This window comes from Cryptotermes secundus, unplaced genomic scaffold (genome assembly GCF_002891405.2).
Source record: "Cryptotermes secundus unplaced genomic scaffold, Csec_1.0 scaffold1475, whole genome shotgun sequence".
Classification (NCBI taxonomy): domain Eukaryota; kingdom Metazoa; phylum Arthropoda; class Insecta; order Blattodea; family Kalotermitidae; genus Cryptotermes; species Cryptotermes secundus.
In genome coordinates this window covers 1,097,953-1,117,282 of record NW_019731600.1, presented here as the reverse complement: position 1 = coordinate 1,117,282, position 19,330 = coordinate 1,097,953, and the positions used below count along the sequence as shown (strand labels likewise).

General features: G+C 39.8%; 2 protein-coding genes across 23 annotated transcripts in view; one reads left to right on the top strand and one right to left on the bottom strand.

The window, feature by feature from the left end:
• Positions 1 to 6: 6 nt before the first annotated feature.
• LOC111867273 overlaps positions 7 to 19,330 on the bottom strand; it is a 47,067-nt gene continuing 27,743 nt past the window's right edge. For 3 of the 21 annotated variants that reach the window (XM_033752616.1, XM_033752615.1, XM_033752617.1), the window contains 5 exons: positions 3,625 to 3,700; positions 3,362 to 3,453; positions 2,491 to 2,553; positions 1,783 to 1,953; positions 7 to 1,611 (listed from right to left, as the gene is read on the bottom strand). In XM_033752616.1, coding sequence (XP_033608507.1) covers positions 1,822 to 1,953; positions 2,491 to 2,553; positions 3,362 to 3,453; positions 3,625 to 3,700 — 363 coding nt within the window. In that variant the 3' untranslated portion in view covers positions 7 to 1,611; positions 1,783 to 1,821. Of the gene's footprint in view, positions 1,612 to 1,782; positions 2,054 to 2,398; positions 2,554 to 2,710; positions 3,454 to 3,506; positions 3,701 to 3,911; positions 5,286 to 5,662; positions 5,744 to 8,092; positions 8,677 to 19,330 lie in introns of those variants that run through there. The other 18 variants (XR_004513331.1, XR_004513332.1, XR_002843309.2 and 15 more) reach the window with 17 other exon arrangements.
• LOC111867272 (serine protease inhibitor dipetalogastin) lies at positions 11,478 to 16,716 on the top strand. 2 transcript variants are annotated; one of them, XM_023856977.1, is made up of 3 exons: positions 11,478 to 11,583; positions 12,372 to 12,656; positions 16,502 to 16,716. In XM_023856977.1, exons 1-3 carry the CDS (start codon positions 11,550 to 11,552, stop codon positions 16,540 to 16,542), a joined length of 360 nt encoding a protein of 119 aa, XP_023712745.1. In that variant the 5' UTR covers positions 11,478 to 11,549; the 3' UTR covers positions 16,543 to 16,716. The 2 variants fall into 2 exon arrangements, with proteins under 2 accessions (XP_023712745.1, XP_023712746.1); XM_023856978.2 differs by lacking the exons at positions 11,478 to 11,583; positions 12,372 to 12,656 and adding exons at positions 13,299 to 14,724; positions 15,564 to 15,836.

Here is a 19,330-nt window from a genome sequence, read left to right as displayed (position 1 = left end):
ACCACATTCACCACTATCACCACCACACATCACATGATGAAGTCAAGATGGTGGTAGAAATGTCCTTCCATCCACAATATGCAGACATCTGATTTAATGCACATTTCCAAATACTCCAGCACTCACAGAACTCTGTTGACTGCTGGTGAACATGTACACAATTGTGTTCAAATAGAATAAAGACATAACAATACACCATTATAAAAAAATATACATATCTTGATGGAAAATACTGTGATTGCTCATGTCCTCAGAAACTGCGTTCACACCATTACAATAAATGACATGATACTATCAACATTAACAGAAACTGGTAACATACAGTTCATTCACACACAATCCATATGCTCTGCCACTGAGGCAGCAAGTAGAACAGAAATTCATGCAACTATAACAACAGTCAATCAGTGAACTCTCCTGGCCTTAACACAAATCAATTCATTATCTAATAAGTGGGACATTCTTTTCATAACTGACAAATTGACAGTGATTTTGAGAATGTCCAATTATGTCATTTGACGACAAACATATTTCTGTCTACAGGTATATTGAAATATTTTCCAAACAGCAATAACAAAATTAGAATCTACATACAAGTAGATAGCACTTTACAAGACCTATCAAACAATGATAGCCAGTCAGCCAGCTGCACATACATCAAAATAAGCAATACAATCTCAAGTACAAGTTTGGCATTACACTTAACATATCATTAACATCAAAGTATACAGCCCCTCATTCACCACAGTAATAATCACCATAAGATGTCCTTATCAGCATCCACACAACCATATAATTGGTGCCAAGATATCTTTTTCAACATGTCAGGTCTATATCCAATCTCTTCTCCTAAAATTGGACCACTTTTATTACATTACACTGACCTTGACTTTAGCAAAAGAAATGCTCAGTATGTGACTCCTATGGATGGTGAGGTATAGTGCAGAGTGAACCTCATATAAACCAATAAGCTAAATTCATAAAGCTTATGGCAGTATGACCATTTCTGTTCTATGGACATATGTACATGTATGTTCCTCGACATGTTAGCTCAGGTTAGTTTTGTTAGTTTCCGTTAGAAGTTAGATTAGGGAGGTCACATTAAGTTAAGAGTACATTCTGTTATAAGATATTTAGGTTAGGTTACAGCTGTACATATACATCCTTTAAGTCGTATTTTGTCCCAAGCTGTCCGAAAATTTGGTGCACACAGAGTTAATGGCATAAACTTCTGCCCTCAATACTCACATATTGCATTAGGCTGAAATCGGTTTCTTTCTTTTCCTCCTCCGCCCCCCCCCCAACTCCTGTACCAATTTTTCTTTTGGACAAAATAAATCTAAATTTCTTACATAGAATTCAAACACAAGTCATTCATTTAGACCAACTCACACTTCAAGCATCATAATAATGATACCTAAAGGGATATCAATCTATATTTATCAGACATACATTTCTAAGGCTAGTTGCAAGACCGGTATCTTGTGGCAGAGAACGATGCGGTAGTTTACCCATCACACTGTCTGTAGTGCTGGCAGATGAACCTCTTACACAACGGCTGCAATTCTTCCAGTGCTGGAAATCCTCATCCAGACTTCCCGTGACATACGACTGTCAACAGAGAGGCATGTTTCTGTGCTTGGTGATGGTTACAATGGCATACAGATGCAGGTCTGCACACAGTCAATCTCCTATTCAAGGTCTCGTTGCCAAGAAGTGGATTCTTGCATGCATGTAATTTAACAATGAGATTACTGATACATCACCAAAACTGATTGTTACCTGAGGTTGATCTCGCATCAAAGAGCACTGATGAGGGTTTCACTGTATTTCAGTTCCCTGCACATTGTTCCCTCTCAGGTCTTGGATCATCTCTTTATAAGCCTGCTGAAAGTCAGTCATCTTCCCCCTTAAGTTTCTATTAACTCTGCAAGATCTTGCTGTGCATATGTCCAATGAACATGGAAGACCACCAATCACTTCAGCCCCTCATGGATGTGGAGGGACAGCTCATTTTCAAACAAGATGCTGCTGCACCATCATCTCACACAGTCTACAACAAACAGTAAAATTACTTGGTAAAAGCTAATATACATCCTCAGGTGAAGGAAAACACCTATTCTGTTGGGTCCCTTAGAAAGAGCTAGCCTCAATCACTGGACCAGTGATTGAGGCTAGCTCCTTCTAAGGGAATAGGTGTTTCCCTCACCTGAGGACGGAAACAAATCCAGTTTCCAAAACTCCGTGTTTTTCTTAGTTATCTTAAACCAGAACGATGGATAAAGTCCGAAAACCCAATATCTCTGTGTGTTAATACACAATGTTCACTGAACACTATTGAAAGGATTCATCCACTAGCACTGTGAACGGATGCAACAAAAATTAAACAAAGGCTTACAATACTACGATTGTTTAGAACCAGCACTCCTACGCATTACGTAACACTGCTACACAAGGCTTACAATACAATGCCAAGAGTCCTGAGCGCACCTCATGAAGTCCATTCCCATCACTGTATTGGTCAGGCCATATTTCAATAATGTGAATTTGTAACTGAAACAAAAACACGTCATATTATACCTGGGTTGTACCAGTAAGCACCATTATGCCAGAAAATCCTTACACATTTTTAAAATAAAAAAGTATTGTCACGTGTATTAGTGACTTTGCTTGGGGTTTGGATTGGTGAATACATTCATTGAACACTCACAGGTCATAACTAAATTGTCTCACTGGTTTAGATGCTCTTAAAGATTACTGTAACTACGGAACCCAAAATAAAGACTTCTATATCTGCATTCACTAGTTGTTGCTGGGTTAACAGGTCTCAACAATTGCTATACCTTTACAATGTTTTCACTATCTGTTTCCTGGCAACGGATTTTAGCACAGTCACACTCCAGATATCACTGTACTACAGCACACAAAGTCTTCACAGGCTGACTTCTAACTCTTCTCCTACTAACAGCTGACTCAACTCTCTTTCTGTTGTACACCATTGTACTGCCATTCTCTTCAATCTTCTGAACTCCCAGTTCCAATTCTCTCATTCCTCTCGCTACAGACTCTCGTTATATAGCCGCGGCATGGACCACATAGACAGTGGAGAAAACTCTCTTAACTCTTTCTTTCTTTCTTTCTTTCTTTCTTTCTTTCTTTCTTTTTCTTCCTCTTTAAGATTAACCATTCATTTTCTGCTACAGTTACATGCACAAGCATCACTAATTTCTGGTACTCTCTCATCAAAAGCATGCTCCTACTCCTTCCTACGAATATGTAAATTCTTCCTAACTTTTCTATTTTCCACTAAAGTTCAACATGTTTCCTTTACTACATCTTGTAAAAGCTATGGCTGTCTCACCCCCTGCACATTCTGCCTCACTTCAGTTACATTTGCAGTTGAGTTCATTGGTCCAATAGCATAATTGGCAGACAGAACATTATTTGTCACACCTAGAAATAAAAATGACATATATTTTGTTAATTCTCTCTTAATTGTTTCTTACATGTGTAATGCTTATGTTGTTCACTCTCTTTCATTAACCACAATCACATATACAATTACTGGACTCTTTCTACTAACAGCAATAGAATGATTACCTCTTGCAATAAGATTCACACTACCTGAGCTACTTTTGACCACTGACTGGTTCCCGTCTGCCTGAGCTCTCATCCAACAGATCTGCAGTCCTCTCCACATCTGAAAATAAACCTGCCTTCTACCTTCAGACCATACATTTATAAAACTATAATTAGTTGTGTACAGTACACATTAATATTGGAAATACCGACAAATACATTTGCTGTCAGTGTTAGGTGTACAGCTTTTAAGTACCACAAGATTGAAGGAAATCACATTTAAATCATTGAATCCATGTGTACTTCATGGTATTCAGGATGTACTGTCCTACCAATAGGAGCAAGATTCCTCTTCACTTCATTGATGTCTTTATGAAAGTGGAAAACAACCATCCAAGTCATCCCTGTTTCACTTCTGTGATACAAAGTTTTCACACATGTATAGCCGTAACCATAAATGTATACTGCCACGTGTAATTGGTAACTGGATTCGCTGACCATTCACAGATCTTAACAAGTAACTATAGTGCTATCGCCAATTCACTCTCTACAAATTACTACAGAACAAACTAAGTCTTCTCAGTCTGCTCTCTCTTCACTGGTTGTTCCCTAGTAATGGCTTTCAACAGCAGATGTGCCCCTTACTGTGGGTTCACGAACTATCCCCATGCCTCAGCTACCAGCTTCTAGCACCAACTGCTCATTAACGATTAAACCTCAGCAGTTCTGACTGCTCACCAACTAAGATGTTTCACTCCACTACACTGCATTAACTTCACTGTCATGTGATATAGCCTTGGAGCGGGCCACATAGGAAAACGTTTTCACAAAATATTATAAATGAAATTTCGCAATTACATTTGGTAAAGGTTTTTAATATAACGGAAACAGGACCACTTTTTTCTTTTTCTTTCTTTCTTTTTTTTTTCATTTGCAATCTTTCAGTGCAGAAGTGTCAGCTTCAAAGAATACTAAGATTCACGCCCATTTATTTCACTTTGCTTTGGACTTAGCCATTACGAAGTTCAAGAAAAAACAGAAGATTCAATCCGAATGGGGCACAAAAGTTCTGGTCTACGCTGATGTTATGAAACGAATTCACCTGACATGTATACAATATTTTGATGTTACCTTAAAGGAATAAGGATATTGAGGAATATATATTGACTGTATATTGGCAATTATTAATCATTTAATTAATCACATGAGTATACAAGCAAATTGTATGAACTGTAGCCAGAGCACAGGATGTAGGATGTGGATGCGGAAAACACAGAGTGAGTAAAGTTGGAAGTCAGACCACACTGACTTCCTACACAGTAGGGCTAACGACGGATGTCGTGATGATGAATAATATTACTAAACTGAAGCTTGGAACAAATGTCATGAGGAGATGAATCACATATCCTATGACGTCTGTACGGTGTCAAGCAATCACTTGTTAGCTTAGAAAGCAAAAAATGACAAAGAAGGATGACTGCCCAATTGTAAATTCTGTTACAATGTGCCTGAGGAAAATATAGAGTATTTATGCGTTATACAATGGAAGTGGAAGCACTTCTTCTTGATAGTCAGGTTAGATAAACGGTCCATCCTCCAGGGGGAACCGCTATACTTAGGCGGCAGGCAATAGGGAGCCGGTTGACCAACAGACCTCTGCACGCACTGAGCACCACCATGTTCGCCATCGAGAAAGTTGCTGTATTCTGTAAGTAGAGATCTGTTTGTCACAGCCTGGCCAGTTAACCTAAGCATAGAGACGAAGTGATTGCGAGCAGACTAAATTTGCTTGAACTTATTATGTTATTGAATTAATAAATGTTACCGTTTTTGACTTAATTAAGAGGAAGATGTTTCATTATGATTCGGGAAGGGGCATTACCCTAGGGACATATCCTTGCACAGGTACCCTAAACCGCACCCATCCTAGCCATCATAACAATGTTACTCTACTAGAGGAACAAATATCTTTATAATAAAAGACCAAGAGCCCTATTAGACGCTAGCAAGAATGTTTTTATGTAAGACAATAAAAAAGAAACTAAGTATATACTTATCCTATATTATGCTGTACTATACGTACGTTGAGAGAAAAATCATATCTGATAATTAATCCTGTAACATTTTTAAGTTTGCTATTTAACGACGCTGTCAGTGTCGAGAGGAAGATGTTTCGATAATAGGATGATTAATCGATAATAGGATGATTAATGAACATGGAACATTTGGTGAAATGAGAATTAGCATTGGAATCCGAAGTTCTCTTGAGAAAACGCTCCGTTCTCACTTCTCCGCCATGAATCCACACAGCTGACCTGCGATGGGAAGATAATGAGGCGAAGTTCAAATATTTGTGGAAGACACTAACAAATGGGAACTGTATTCATGACGTCAAGGCAAGGTAAAAGGGTAAAAGTTGTCCCTGTGCTCAGCAAATTCAAGCTCTATGCCATGAAGGTGTATGGGGGAGTGAATGTATAGATCCACATTTTCTTGATCTCGGTACTGGCTAGAGGTTAAGTGGTCAGCTTCAAGCCCCGGCCGCTTCACCCCCTGGAAAGACAACGTTAAGGTAAGGTAAAAAAGAAAAGCTGTCCCTCTGCTCAACAAATTTCAGCACTAAGCCATGAAGGTGTATGGGGCAGTGGATGAATATGAGGCGAATATGGGCCAACTCCAACCCCTCCGCCCTCCAGCCCGCAGCCAGCCGCTATCCCGGCTCTACGGTAGCTATTAGTGCATAAAACATTACGATGGGAAAACCAAAGGAAAGAGACCACTAGGAAGACTTGGGTACATATGGAATGATAATATTAAAATGTATATTGAGTAAATGAGATGAAAAGTTACGGATATGATACACCTGGCTCCAGACTGGGGCCACTGGAGGGGGTAATGAACCGTGTGGTTCTGAAATATGCTGCAGTTTGTGTACCTGAGCTCAACTATTGGCCTATCGCGGAAGATTCAGCTCCATGGCTTCAATGCATGAACCAGTTTCTTTCAACTTGAAACTGAGAGCTAAATATATTTATACCTACACCCCAGACATTTCTTTTACAGGTCTATTACACAATACCGCTGTTGATGATAAAATGTTTCCATATAACACTTCAAATAAGGGACCTTTCTAAAGTCTTTGGTTCGAAACATGCGGTGCCATACATGAACACAAGTCTCATAAATCCACGATTCCCAGAGTTACACTTGCACACTGGAACAATCTGGAAGGAAACCTGTATCTTCAGATGAGCCGTAACTAGACAAAGGGAAACCTGACATCTGCGTATGGCCCGTGTGGGCAGACTATATGCCATAATTATGTAGAACACATCCTCTAAATCATCTTTAAGTAATTTTCTTATAAATATTTTGCTCAGTGCTTCCATTATCCTTATTTTATGTATTATATAGGATAATCCAATGGGGGAGAAGAGGAATGCGTGTAAGATATTGGTGGGAAAGCCAGAAGGAAAGAGACCACTGGGAAGACCAAGGAGTAGGTGGGTGGACAATATTAAAATGGATCCGAGAGATATGGTATGGTATGGATTGGATTGATATGGCTCAGGATAGAGACCAGTGGAGGGCTCTTGTGTACACGGTTTTGAACCTTCGGGTTCCATAAAATGCTGTGAAGTTCTTCAGTAGCTGCAGTTTGGCTTCTCCTCAAGAAAGGCTCAGCTCTGTAAGCAAGTAATGGGATAATGCAACTTATAGGTGGTCTAACACAATGCAATTTGTTTTAATTCAATGTCCGAGCGAATAAAATCATAGCGTTTGCACACTTCCTACTAGTTCCTTTTTTTATACAGATATATATGAAACTTCCTCCATGTGAATAATATTCATCGAATGAGAGGTTTACTAGAGTGGCCATGAGGTTGTTCGGAAGGAAGTCATAAAAGCGAAACGAATTTGTAGGATTCTAACAGGTCCTGCCATGTTGAGTCGCATGAATACGAAGACGTGGCATATAGACCGATGTCTCTGTGCGAAGCGAAACGGGGTAATTGCTTTATATTTTCAAATTCTCTTCTTATTAAAATAATTAACGTCATCAATGATCATTATATCTTACAACTATTTAAACATTGTATTTTAATTGAGCCCGGAGGGTTTGGGGGAGTGAGAAAACCGAGTTTGGAAAAAGAAAAGGAAATATATCGAACATTATTACCGAAAAGAGTGATCCCGTAATGATATTCTTAAATGGCTTCAACTCTGTAAGCAAATTCTCTGCCTGCACATGTTCAGATATCTGAACATCAGTCCGCTTATTCTAGAAACCAAAATGGCTACAAGATAAAACGAATTACAATATCTTCCAAATTTGGTTTTCGATTTAAGCAGTAGGTATATACGAGATACCACAAATTAAGTTTCATTGCGTAATGAAATTAAAAGAAACATCGTAATGCCACTTCGTAGGAATTGGCAGACACGTTAATGTAGAAGAGAAGAGGCCTCCAACCCTAATACATCTCAATTTGTCACAAACGGAATAACTTACCTTGACCAACCCGTTGCCGCAGACAGAGTGACGTCCAACCCTAAGAACCGAACATGTTGGAACACGTGATCTACAGAGCAGAGTTGGCCAGAGAGGGGCGGGGTTCGAAACCGCAGGAACAAGAAATGAGCAGAAAAATTTGACGTCATATTCAACCTTCCTTCCTGTCATCTATGAAGGACAATTACGTTAGGTTCGCCAAATAGTACCGAACTATGTACGGCAGATGTCGAAAGCGCAGTTGGTAACTTTGTAACCTCCTATTACGGCCACAACATCAATCTTGAAAGTGTTAATATTATGGGCATCGTGTGGCCTCGTAGCTGTGCATGTATATTTCGGAGGTGCATATTCCCACCTTATACAGGATAAAAACGGATGCATGTGTTTAACCAAAACAATACACATCTACCAGGCTCTACTGTGCCATTGCTTAGGCCACAACCTGGTTCTTCATTACCACGAAAACCTAAAAAATGTAGCAACAACTGACTTATAATAATTTATGGTTGATGAAACTAGATTTATATGAAATTGGAGAGTGGCCCAAGGACTTTACAGAAGTTAAATTGATTGCCTTAAAGAAAAAGACAAAAGCTACAAAATGCAGCGACCATCGCACAATAAGCCTTATTGCACATACAGCAAAGATAACAGCAAAGATACTTAAAAGAAGAACTGAAAGGAAAATAGAGGATATATTTGGAGAAGATCAGTTTGAATTTAGAAGAGGAAAAAGAACCAGGGATGCAATTGGGATGATGAGAATTATAGCAGAACGAACTTTGGAGATAGATGAAGAACTGTGTGTTTGCTTCATAGACTGGCAGAAGGCATTTGACCGTGTAAACTGGACCAAATTAATGCAGATCCTAAAGGAAACAGGTATCGATTGGCGTGAAAGAAGATCGATCAGCAAATTGTACATGGATCAGAAAGTTAGAATACGACTGGACAGAGGGAAGACAAGAAGTGTGCAGATTGGAAGAGGAGTTCGACAAGGATGCTGTTTATCACCAATTCTGTTCAACTTGTACAGCGAATGCCTTACCAAGGAAGCTCTGGATGGGCTCGGTGACTTCAAAGTAGGAGGGCAAATTATTCAAACTGTGAAATATGCAGATGACCTTGTGTTAATGGCTAAGGAAGAAACTGTGCTACAGGGCATGATTGATAGACTAATTGAAATTGGAAGGTGCTATGGCATGGAAATGAATGTGGAGAAAACAAAAGTAATTAAATTTCGAGACAACCAACCCCAGTCACAATAAAGATAGACCAAAAACAACTGGAGAATGTGAAATGTTTTAAATATTTGGGTAGCTTGTTAACAGATGATGGAAGGTGTACTAGTGAAATTAAATCCAGGATTGCCATGGCAAAAGCTGCATTTAGCAAGAAGAAGAATCTTTTTACCAGCAAATTGGACTTAAATTTGAGGAAGAAACTAGTGAAATGCTACATTTGGAGCATAGCTCTGTATGGGGCTGAAACATGGACACTTAGGGCAGTAGATCAGAAACATCTGGAAAGTTTCGAAATGTGGTGTTGGAGAAGGATGGAGAAGATCAGTTGGACCGATTATGTGAGAAATGAAGAAGTGTTAATTAGAGTCAGTGAGCAGAGGAATATCCTACACGAAATAAGAAAACGGAAGGCTAATTGGATTGGTCATGTTTTACGCAGAAACTGCCTTCTAAAAGAAGTTATTGAAGGAAAGATAGAGGGGCGGATAGAAGTGACAAGAAGACGAGGAAGAAGACGTAAGAAGATACTGGATGACCTTGGGGACAGAAGAGGATACTGTCATTTGAAGGAGAAAGCTCTAGATCGCATTAAGTGGAGGAATTGTTTTGGAAGAGACTGTGGACCTGTTGTCTGACAGATTACCGATGATGATGATGAAACTAGATTATAGGTATTCATTCTTTATAAATATAATGTTGTACTTTATGTCGTACTGCTTATTCTCTACTTCAGCCTTGCAGTCCATAACAAGCAATTCTAGATATCTGTAGTGCTGCCAGTATGGGCACCCTGCGTCGTCCATCGACTATCCCGACAAAGGTTATTCGTGGTTTTCCTCAACCCCTCAAAGCTAATGCCTAGATAGTACGTCTCTCAGGCCACAATTGCGTCCTTCCAGATCCTTTCCAATTCAGCAATCATCCTACCGATCTACGCTATGCAATCCAGATGCTGACAGCACCGTAAAATTAACCACAAAAAATGTTGGAGGATTCCAAAAAACCACCATTTGCATGTCTTTTTGCCCAGGCATGCAGAAGCGAATCGTGATGAAATCTGTCAAGAGATCCCAGCACAAAATCAATGTACTGTACACGTAACCTTGAAGATATTAAAATTTCACTTCGTAGTCTCTTATGTCACGTGGTATTCTAACCACACTGGGCAAGATAAATAGATTACTGCTTATCGGACTTTACAAAATTACAACATGATCCATAAATCATTAGTGACAAAACATACTTCTTCCGTAAATCTGCTACCACCACAGAAATACGCCATCTCGCTTCATAACAAAAGCGCAGTGAGTTAAAGGCAGGACTGGACTAAAACGTCACGAACTCCCAGTATTACTTCACTGAACCGGAGTAATTTTATGTGCTTTTCAGGTAAACTGTGGCGAATAACCTCTCAGGTTGATTTACCAGTGGCGGCTCGTAGCTTTTTTATGTGGTGGGACTAGTCACTATATTTAATTCGAGGAAATCGAAATTGGATTATATGTATATGTAAGCCTGAGAGGCCCACCGGCGCAAGTACTAGAAGTCACAGACAAACTGTGTATGTATAAAAGTATTATTGCAGCTGTGTTAACATTAAATTTGTATTTAATCTCTAGCCATTAACATGAAGTTTACATTACATACGTAGAGGTTTCCCGTTTAATTTTCAACGGCATTTCACTGGTAAATGGATAATGTAGAAAAGCAATATCCGACTCCCTCTGAATCCGCTATTTCGTCTATAAAACCATGTAATGGATGTCACACATTTCGATCTGGTGCAAATGTAAACAAAATCTTACATGAAAAACTGATCATAGATTTGGACAGTGAAACAGTTCTGTTTACTAATAGATCTTTTTCATGATTTATGGCGTGTACTATACCTCTCAATACTGTTGGTCACTTCTGACAGATTATTTTAACAGGGATAAATTGTTATCAGTTCAAGTAGTTGATATGAATGGCAAAGAAAGCGTCTGGAAACACTGTGTTAAGAATCTTGGACGAATCAAGGATTCATTTTCGCTGCGATGGGAAATCAACGAGCGGAAGAAACCTCAAAGGATATCCTGTCCCACAAAAAACTTCCTGTTTTCTTTAGAACTGTCTTAAGGGTAAACAGTTTCCGCCAGATTTAACGACAAAAATATCTTGAGTACAAATGTGTTGTTTAGTAGTAAGGAGCAGTAGCTGAAGAGAGAACAATGAAGACCTCAACGATAATTGCTATTTCATGTTGTAAGTTATTGTAATTTTATTAATTTCTAAAAATATTTTAATGTGATTTGCTTGGCTGTATTCAAGAACATACCGCGTCTTATTCAATATACAGTAAGGTTATGTTATGAGCCTGTCGCAAATCGTTCGGTTGGTCCGTCGGAAGAAATGCGACCTCCTCCCATCAAAATTTCCGCGCGTGTTCGGACTCGCAGTCGACAATCGACAAGCCCATAGACCAACAACTTAAAAAGCCACCCAAGTCGCAGCAGATACCTGATATGGTCCCTGTTAATGCGGATCAATTTCTTGCACGTCCGTCAAATATTAACATTTATGCGTTGAAGTTCATTTTCAGAAACGGGTAAATATGAAACCTAAAAATTTTAACTCTCTAATAGTTTCCCAAGCTTTATTAACATCCATATAAGTTTCCAAGTTTTCCAGAGCTGTGAACCTATTTGAGATTTCAACACAATACTACTCTTTACCCTCTACCCTATAAATTTACTTGGACAATTTTGAACTATAGCCGAATCAAAACCCTTCACAGTATTTACCGTATACAGATTTCACTGATTCTTTTCATTGATTTATTTCCTTGAACAACAGATTAATTCTACTTGAGACATTATTACAGTTTTCGATTGCCGTGGAAACCATGTTCCTTTGTTTCCATGGCAACGTTTTAGTGACGTCATTCACCGTCATATTACGGCCGCTTGATTACGGTACCGCTACCCGACGAAACCCAAGCTTTATACTCTACAAGTCTACAGCGTTTTCTGCAACTGGATCGTTGGTTGCAGGTCTGTTGCTGAATCAAGGAACCAATGGAAGGACGCGTGTGCTTCGGCAGACTGAATGGGAAAATTTTGTACCCACATTTTGGAGGCCAGATCTTGAGGATGCATCGATGCCTGAAACACCACAGCCCAAAGACGACGGCGCCAGCCGCCCTGTGGTAGATGGTAACGGTTCCCTGCTGGGATGCATCTGCCCCGCCCCTCTCCAGTTCGATCCTGTGTGTGGCAGTGACGGGGTCACGTACGGAAATCTGCAGAAACTGAAATGTGCACGGTCATGTGGGAAAAGTCAGTTTTCATTTTTACGCTCTTTTTTTTTTTTCTTTTTTTTCTTTTGCTTCTTCCTTTTTCCGTTTTGTTCATTCTGGTATGCCTTTTTTCTTATCTTCTTCCGTGTTCATGTATCCTCCTTTTTTCTTCTTCGTCTCCTTCATTCTCAGGACATTCCTTCACTTTCGGTTTTACTTAAGCCTCAAAAAAAAATAATTTCGACCGTTTCTCTTCCAAATGTATATTCCCTACAATAGAATGTGTTTCTGTAGGAATATCTAATATCAAATTCGGGACATTCAGGTGCTTTTCTATGCGTATATTTCCTACCTTCTTTTTTCAGATGTTTTACTATTTTTCTTCTGAAATTTTTCAAATGGTTAACATGGCTGAAAATAATATTATCAGTTCCTTTTCTTCTGAATCCTAATTTTCCTCAAAAATTAATGTATACTTAGTGATTTGGATACGAAATAGTCCCAGATCTGAAGCAAACTACGTACTATTCACAGCGATTTTTAATTAAGTCCCCCGTATACGTGTAAACCAGCCTTTAACAGAAATGAGTACTAGGAATCTTCCTGTGGTTAAAGAGCGGCCGACGCGTAAAGCTGTCAACCTTACCGCCATCTGTGAGCCGACTTCCTAAAGAAAATGTGCGAGCCTCGACGTCTCACAACCCTATGGGCCTACACGGCCTGTTACCGTTATATACGAGTAAACAACTGAAGCCCGTCCTGTCTTCTTACTACTTTCACGCTTGCTGCAACTGATTGTGTAATAGGGGGTTCGTATGACCTCCAGTGGCATGTGCTAATGCGAAATTTCTTAAGCATCTATCAACTGGTTCAAAATTGCGTGGCAGAAAAACTGTCATATAAAAACCGCCATAAGCCCATAATTCCCATTAACTTTCCTTATTTGAGGAAAGTAGGCTGGACAAGAACAACGAAAGTCTAGCTATTTCTAACTTTGTGACGTGAATTTTTAGTTATATCGAAAGAGACGGAAGTTCTTGACTGAAGAGCCCTAGTGCTTCAAGTTGAGCCTCTTATCAGCCAAGGATCACCCAGCAATCACATCAGAGCTATTATCAAATCATGGTTTGAGAGAATGCTGACGGACAGCACAGACTAGCTTTCCTTTCCTATTCTCTTCACCTGAAGACGGAATGAAACCCATTTCAGAATCGCAATGGTTTTATTAAACTCGGACGATAGACAAAGTTTAAAATAATAACTTCGGACAAGAAACATGTCCATTTCACTAAAAGAATAACTTATAACTTCGCAACTTTTTAATTATCCATGATCTTGTCCGATGCTGAATTTGGTATGAACAGTGTTAATCGTTTCGTTGCCTACAGTGAGACGCCCTCTGTTAATGAACTGCTTATAAATAAGAAAACGTCTACTGCTACTACTAATGCTACTGCATTAAGGGGACCGACAATTAAAAAATAAGAACATGGTTGACAAATTGGTGTAATGGTTGCTAGAAACTTTAATTCTTTAAAACGGTAGAACATATGGTCTAACCCCATAAACCCTTTCTAATTATCAAACCAATAAAAAAAATACCGTTGCTATGGAAACCAAGTTCGTTTCCGTTAATAATAGAACTTGCAATTTTATTATGACCTGAGTCAGGATAAATAAGTTCACATATTCATCACTTATTTCATACAATTAATTCTAATATTTTCCCTTGTGGAAAACAAAATATGAAAGGCAGAATAAAAAATATCATCTATCTTCTTTGCTTTAATTCCTTGAAATATTTCGTTATTTCCCTGGCATAAGAAGAACAGCCTGGAATTTCCTATTTCGGGATAAAATATGCAGTAGCGAGTTGTTCTTCCCCCTTTGGTTGCATTTACTACATAATTTTATTGTTAGGGAAATCCATAATGTGAGATAAGTCACACTTCTCGTTTAAGAGATATTTCCTGTTTTCGTAACCTAACGCGTCATTAGATATAGCGATAGGAACACCGTTAAATAGCCCAACCCAACGTGTCATGTTAACATAGTAGGTGCATATGTAGCGGAGAACACAATGAAGACGCTCGCATTTCTTTCCTGCGGTAAGTGTGACTGTTTTAATAGTTCTGTTATCAATTAACTGTTTTAGAAGATAATATTAAAATTAATCTTAAAGGCACGAAATGTATCGAATTGGCTTAGAGCAGGATTCAGTTGCCGACTTTTATTGCGACGTCTTTGAAACGTCGGGGTCCGTAACTAGGAATTCTTCACTCACCACAAATAGCTGCTAATTGATATTGTAAAGCTCGAACATAATTACCTTCACATCAAACATAAGTAGCCTATAATTCATCAACGTAAGTTCATGAGTCAGAGTAACAAATGAGCCTGCGCGAAATGAGACTTACTCACGGATAACTACTTTCAACAAAGTGTGACAATGGCAGGACAGTCCTATAAAGACAAGACGTTGTGAAAGAATTTTAAGAGCTACTGTTAACAACGAACCTTGCCATTTGGCACAGCTCTGAGTCACTTCAATCAAGTTCATCTTCCCCTCCTTGGTCTCACTACCGAGTCGTAAAATTTCTGAGTTAAATCTATGGACTGCGATGTTACTCAAAATACGAAAGTTTATAACCATTTTTAATCACTTGAGTTAGTGTCTGATGATGACCTAATTATACGGTCGAAACATGTAGCACAGTTACGATATTAAGCACGTAAGATATATACCAACGCCTATTGTCTTTATTGAAGGTATTCCCATATTACTTGTTGTGTCGACGGTCATCATATAAGAAATTAAATTAAATACGAAAGTTTTATTCGACACTTAATATTTATTTCGTTCCTGAGCTTTTGGGTTTCGCAGACTTTCTTCCCCAGGCCAAGATATAAAGTTTCACGGCGATAACAATCGAATTTCCCCATGCAGTTCTGGTGCTAAGTGTTGTAGTCAGTGGAAGAGCACAATTCTGGGGCACGTTTGAACGTCCGTCTTGGAGGTCACTCTCAACGACAAGAGCACCTAAACCAGTTACGGGAGCGTCTGCGGACGACAGCGCCACCCCATCCGTTGTGGACGGTAACGGCTCCCTGCTGGGGTGCGACTGTCCCGCACCCCCGCAATTCAATCCCGTGTGTGGCAGTGACGGGGTCACGTACGGAAATCTGCAGAAACTGAACTGTGCACGGTCATGTGGGCGAAGTAGGTTTTCATTTTACTAACAACCTGCAACTCAGGACGGGTTGTTTCTCTTCCATTTCCTCTTCATTTATGTTCCTTTTCCTTCTCCTCCTCCTATTCTTCTTTTTGTCTCGTTACAACGTAAAAATTTCTTCTTCTTTCTACTCCTCCGTGCACGAGAACATTATCACATTTTGTAAGATTTGAGGCTTTCACGGCGGTGACTATGAAGAAAGCAGTCTTCTGGGATTTGGCACCGTGTATATGTGGTATTAACCGACGTTTCGGAGGAACGTATCGCCCCGCAGTCTGCTTTACCGTTTCTCACGGTGTTGTCGCTTGCAGAATTCTTATACTTTTTCTTCTACCCTGAAGATGGGGGCGATACGTTCCTCCGAAACGTCGGTTAATACCACATATACACGGTGCCAAATCCCACAAGACTGCTTTCTTCATTATCACATTTTCTCTTTAATTTCCTTATTTTGAAAATTTTCCCACTTTGTATTCTATAACTGCAGACTACTGCATTTTTATCTCTAAAATTGATTCATTTCATCACTTTACAAATGTATTATCACCTTTCCGATCTTATTTTTAGAGGACTATGAGAGGTTTATTGTGAATTGAAGGGTTCTATGCCACGCTGTACATTTCCCTTAATATTGTCTTTATTACGTTTTCAGATGTTCGACTCTCATTCATCGGAGCCTGCAGCAATGGTTAACCTCACATGAGCATTTTTTTCGGGCCTGAATCCAGAATTCCGTGGTTTCGCTATGCATCGTATAATGAGTAATCACTGCCACATGTCAACTGCAATTCCAAACGAATTCTTACGAGTTTCTTTGAATGTACTTAACTGTATTTATTCACTAAAGCTGTTTAAAAGAAAAACGCAGTTTGTGTTGAATTGTTTCATGATCTTGAACCTACAAAATAGAATATTTTAGCATAAATGGGGTGGACGCATGAGTGGATGTATACTCACTCGGAGCAGTTCTTCTGTTTTCATAACCGTACTTGAGGAAAGTGTAGACAGCATCATTTTATGCAACTTCCTTTCTTTCAAATCATTAAACTTTAGTACTTCCAGTGCTGCAAACATGTCCTTGAAAATCTTCTGTTGTGTCCTTGACATCAGTAGATGCCAGAGTATGTTGCCACACCCTCACATTTTCACTGAACATTTTTTATTTTTCCGCGAAGTGACATTTACAAATAATGAAGGAAATATACAGAAACGTCAATTATACTATGAATTCAGCAATATGACGTTTAATATACAGAGCAGATTGTAAAACTGGATTTATTTTTGTGCAAGGAAGGCGTAGACCCTATATTTAAAAGTGCTTTTTTATAATTACTTACTCCCGAGTAAATATTTCTCATAATTTTGAGTCCGTGCTACATTAGTTTAAGGGCTGGGTGCGCCCCAGAACCAGTGTAAGCATCACAACGAGGAGACTCACCCTGTTCCTACTGTGGCCGCAAACTCAGAATTTTAGACGATGACCAGTTGCTTCGCTGAGCTACCTCGATTCATCTACACCGCACAAAAGCGTTAATGAAAACAATTCTTTATAACGGCCCACCCTCGTTGATACTCCGTCTCAGGTTGCCTACCCTACTTGTTTCTTCTTTTCCGGCGTCCTGGCTTACAGCTCCGGTCGTCACGGGATCTGGTTCATGGAATGGCCCAGCAGGCGGGGGGCGACGATGCGCGGGGTAATCCTTTGAGATGTTACTGACTGAGCTCCAGTAGTTAGTTTCTTGGTTTACGTTACTGAAATGGGTAAAGAAACAGTTAGGAAAGAAGGTTCAGGGCAGCTCAGTTACTATGGGGTTTTGTGTCGTGGACGCTTTGGCGTTTGGACACAAAGCAAGGCTGCTGCTGGAGTTACGGATCGCCTGTGATTATGATACAGGAGCGGTGATGAGAAGGATGGGCCGGCGCACAAAGGACACTCAGCTCGTGAAGCAGACTTCAGTCGGCTTTAGTGGATTTCACTTGCCCACAGATGTTGGGTTTGATGACACTGTTAGACCTTGCAACACGTTATACGTTCACACACACATGTGTATATGAGAATAAGCCTACTTGACACGGTCATGTCGCTTTAGCTTTCCCACACTTAGGATTGGGAGCACGCGGTAACGTAGTTGGTTGAGGCACTATGCTGCAAGCCGGAATGTCGCAGGTTCGACTACAGATGAGGTGGATTTTTGCAATTGACCTAATCCTTCCCGGCGCACTATGACCCTGGGATCGACTCAGCTTCTAACAGAAACCGGGAATCATCCTGGTGGTAAAGAGCGACCGGCAAGTAAGGCTGACAACCTTACCGCCATCTGTGAGCCGATTTTCTAAAGAATATGTGAGAGCCTCGACGTCTCACAACCCTATGGAACTCCACGGCCTGTTACAGGGATAGCTTTACCTTTACCTTTTACACGTAGGATTACACTTATTGATGATGATTACTTGTCTTCGTGGTGTTGGTTAGGTGATGGACATGAGTGAACAGGGATGTGTTGGACCATGTTGAAGACTTCGTGGTAAGTGCTATGGTACTTGCAGATAACGGATTACTCTCAATGAAGACTGAAATTCCGGCTGCTTCAGATGACGGTCTGTCTTGTATTCTCGAATTTCAGTTTGGCCAGGGTGTTGATCTAGCAACCGAAATGCTAATTCTCCTCCGCCTTAATCCAATTAAGATATGACAACATAACTGCAAGATGTATGGTTCTCACGATGGTGATAATGAAGATTGTATCTTCTGGGATGTGACGCGGTGCAGCCTGGTCGATCTATATAAGCAGTTCGGAGGTAGGTACTGCCTCCACCTTCCGTCACGAGCACCGGTTTTCCTTAAGTAAAAGCGCAATTTAACCCTGCTGAAACAAGTGATGTACATTCTGTTAATGTTATCTGAGTGTACTGTGATTATCAAAACTGATACTTTCAGATTGTTAGTCTTTCTGATGTGGAAAAAGTTCATTAGAACGGCGGACATCTACGCTGTTATGACGGTAAGGGGTGCAACCTACCAACTGTATCCTCGACGTGTGTTGTTTTTAGCCTACTCGTTCTTTCCTTGTTTTTAAAAAATAAATATGGGTTTATGAGATCAACATATCTGTGTAACCCCCCCCAATTAACTTTTAAATATCTGAACTATATGAAACTTAATATGTACGAGTACATCATGGCACCTGAGCCTATATCAACGGCACACCTCCTAAATCCCTTTCATCACCCTGTGTGTATGTTTATCAATCATTGCTAAGCAACGACCCTGATAAAAGCTTACGGCGGAAGCGGATACAGACGAAAAAGTAGAATAATTGTTGGATGCGTCGTTTTCTATGCGGATAAAGTTGTTTCAAAAGAAAGTAGACGATTAGTTCTTCACAGAACTTCTTGTTTGCTATGGTTAGCCATTAGCAGGGCTCGAACAGCGGTCCCCGGTGGATGTGGATATATATAATACTGATTATGTGGAACTTTT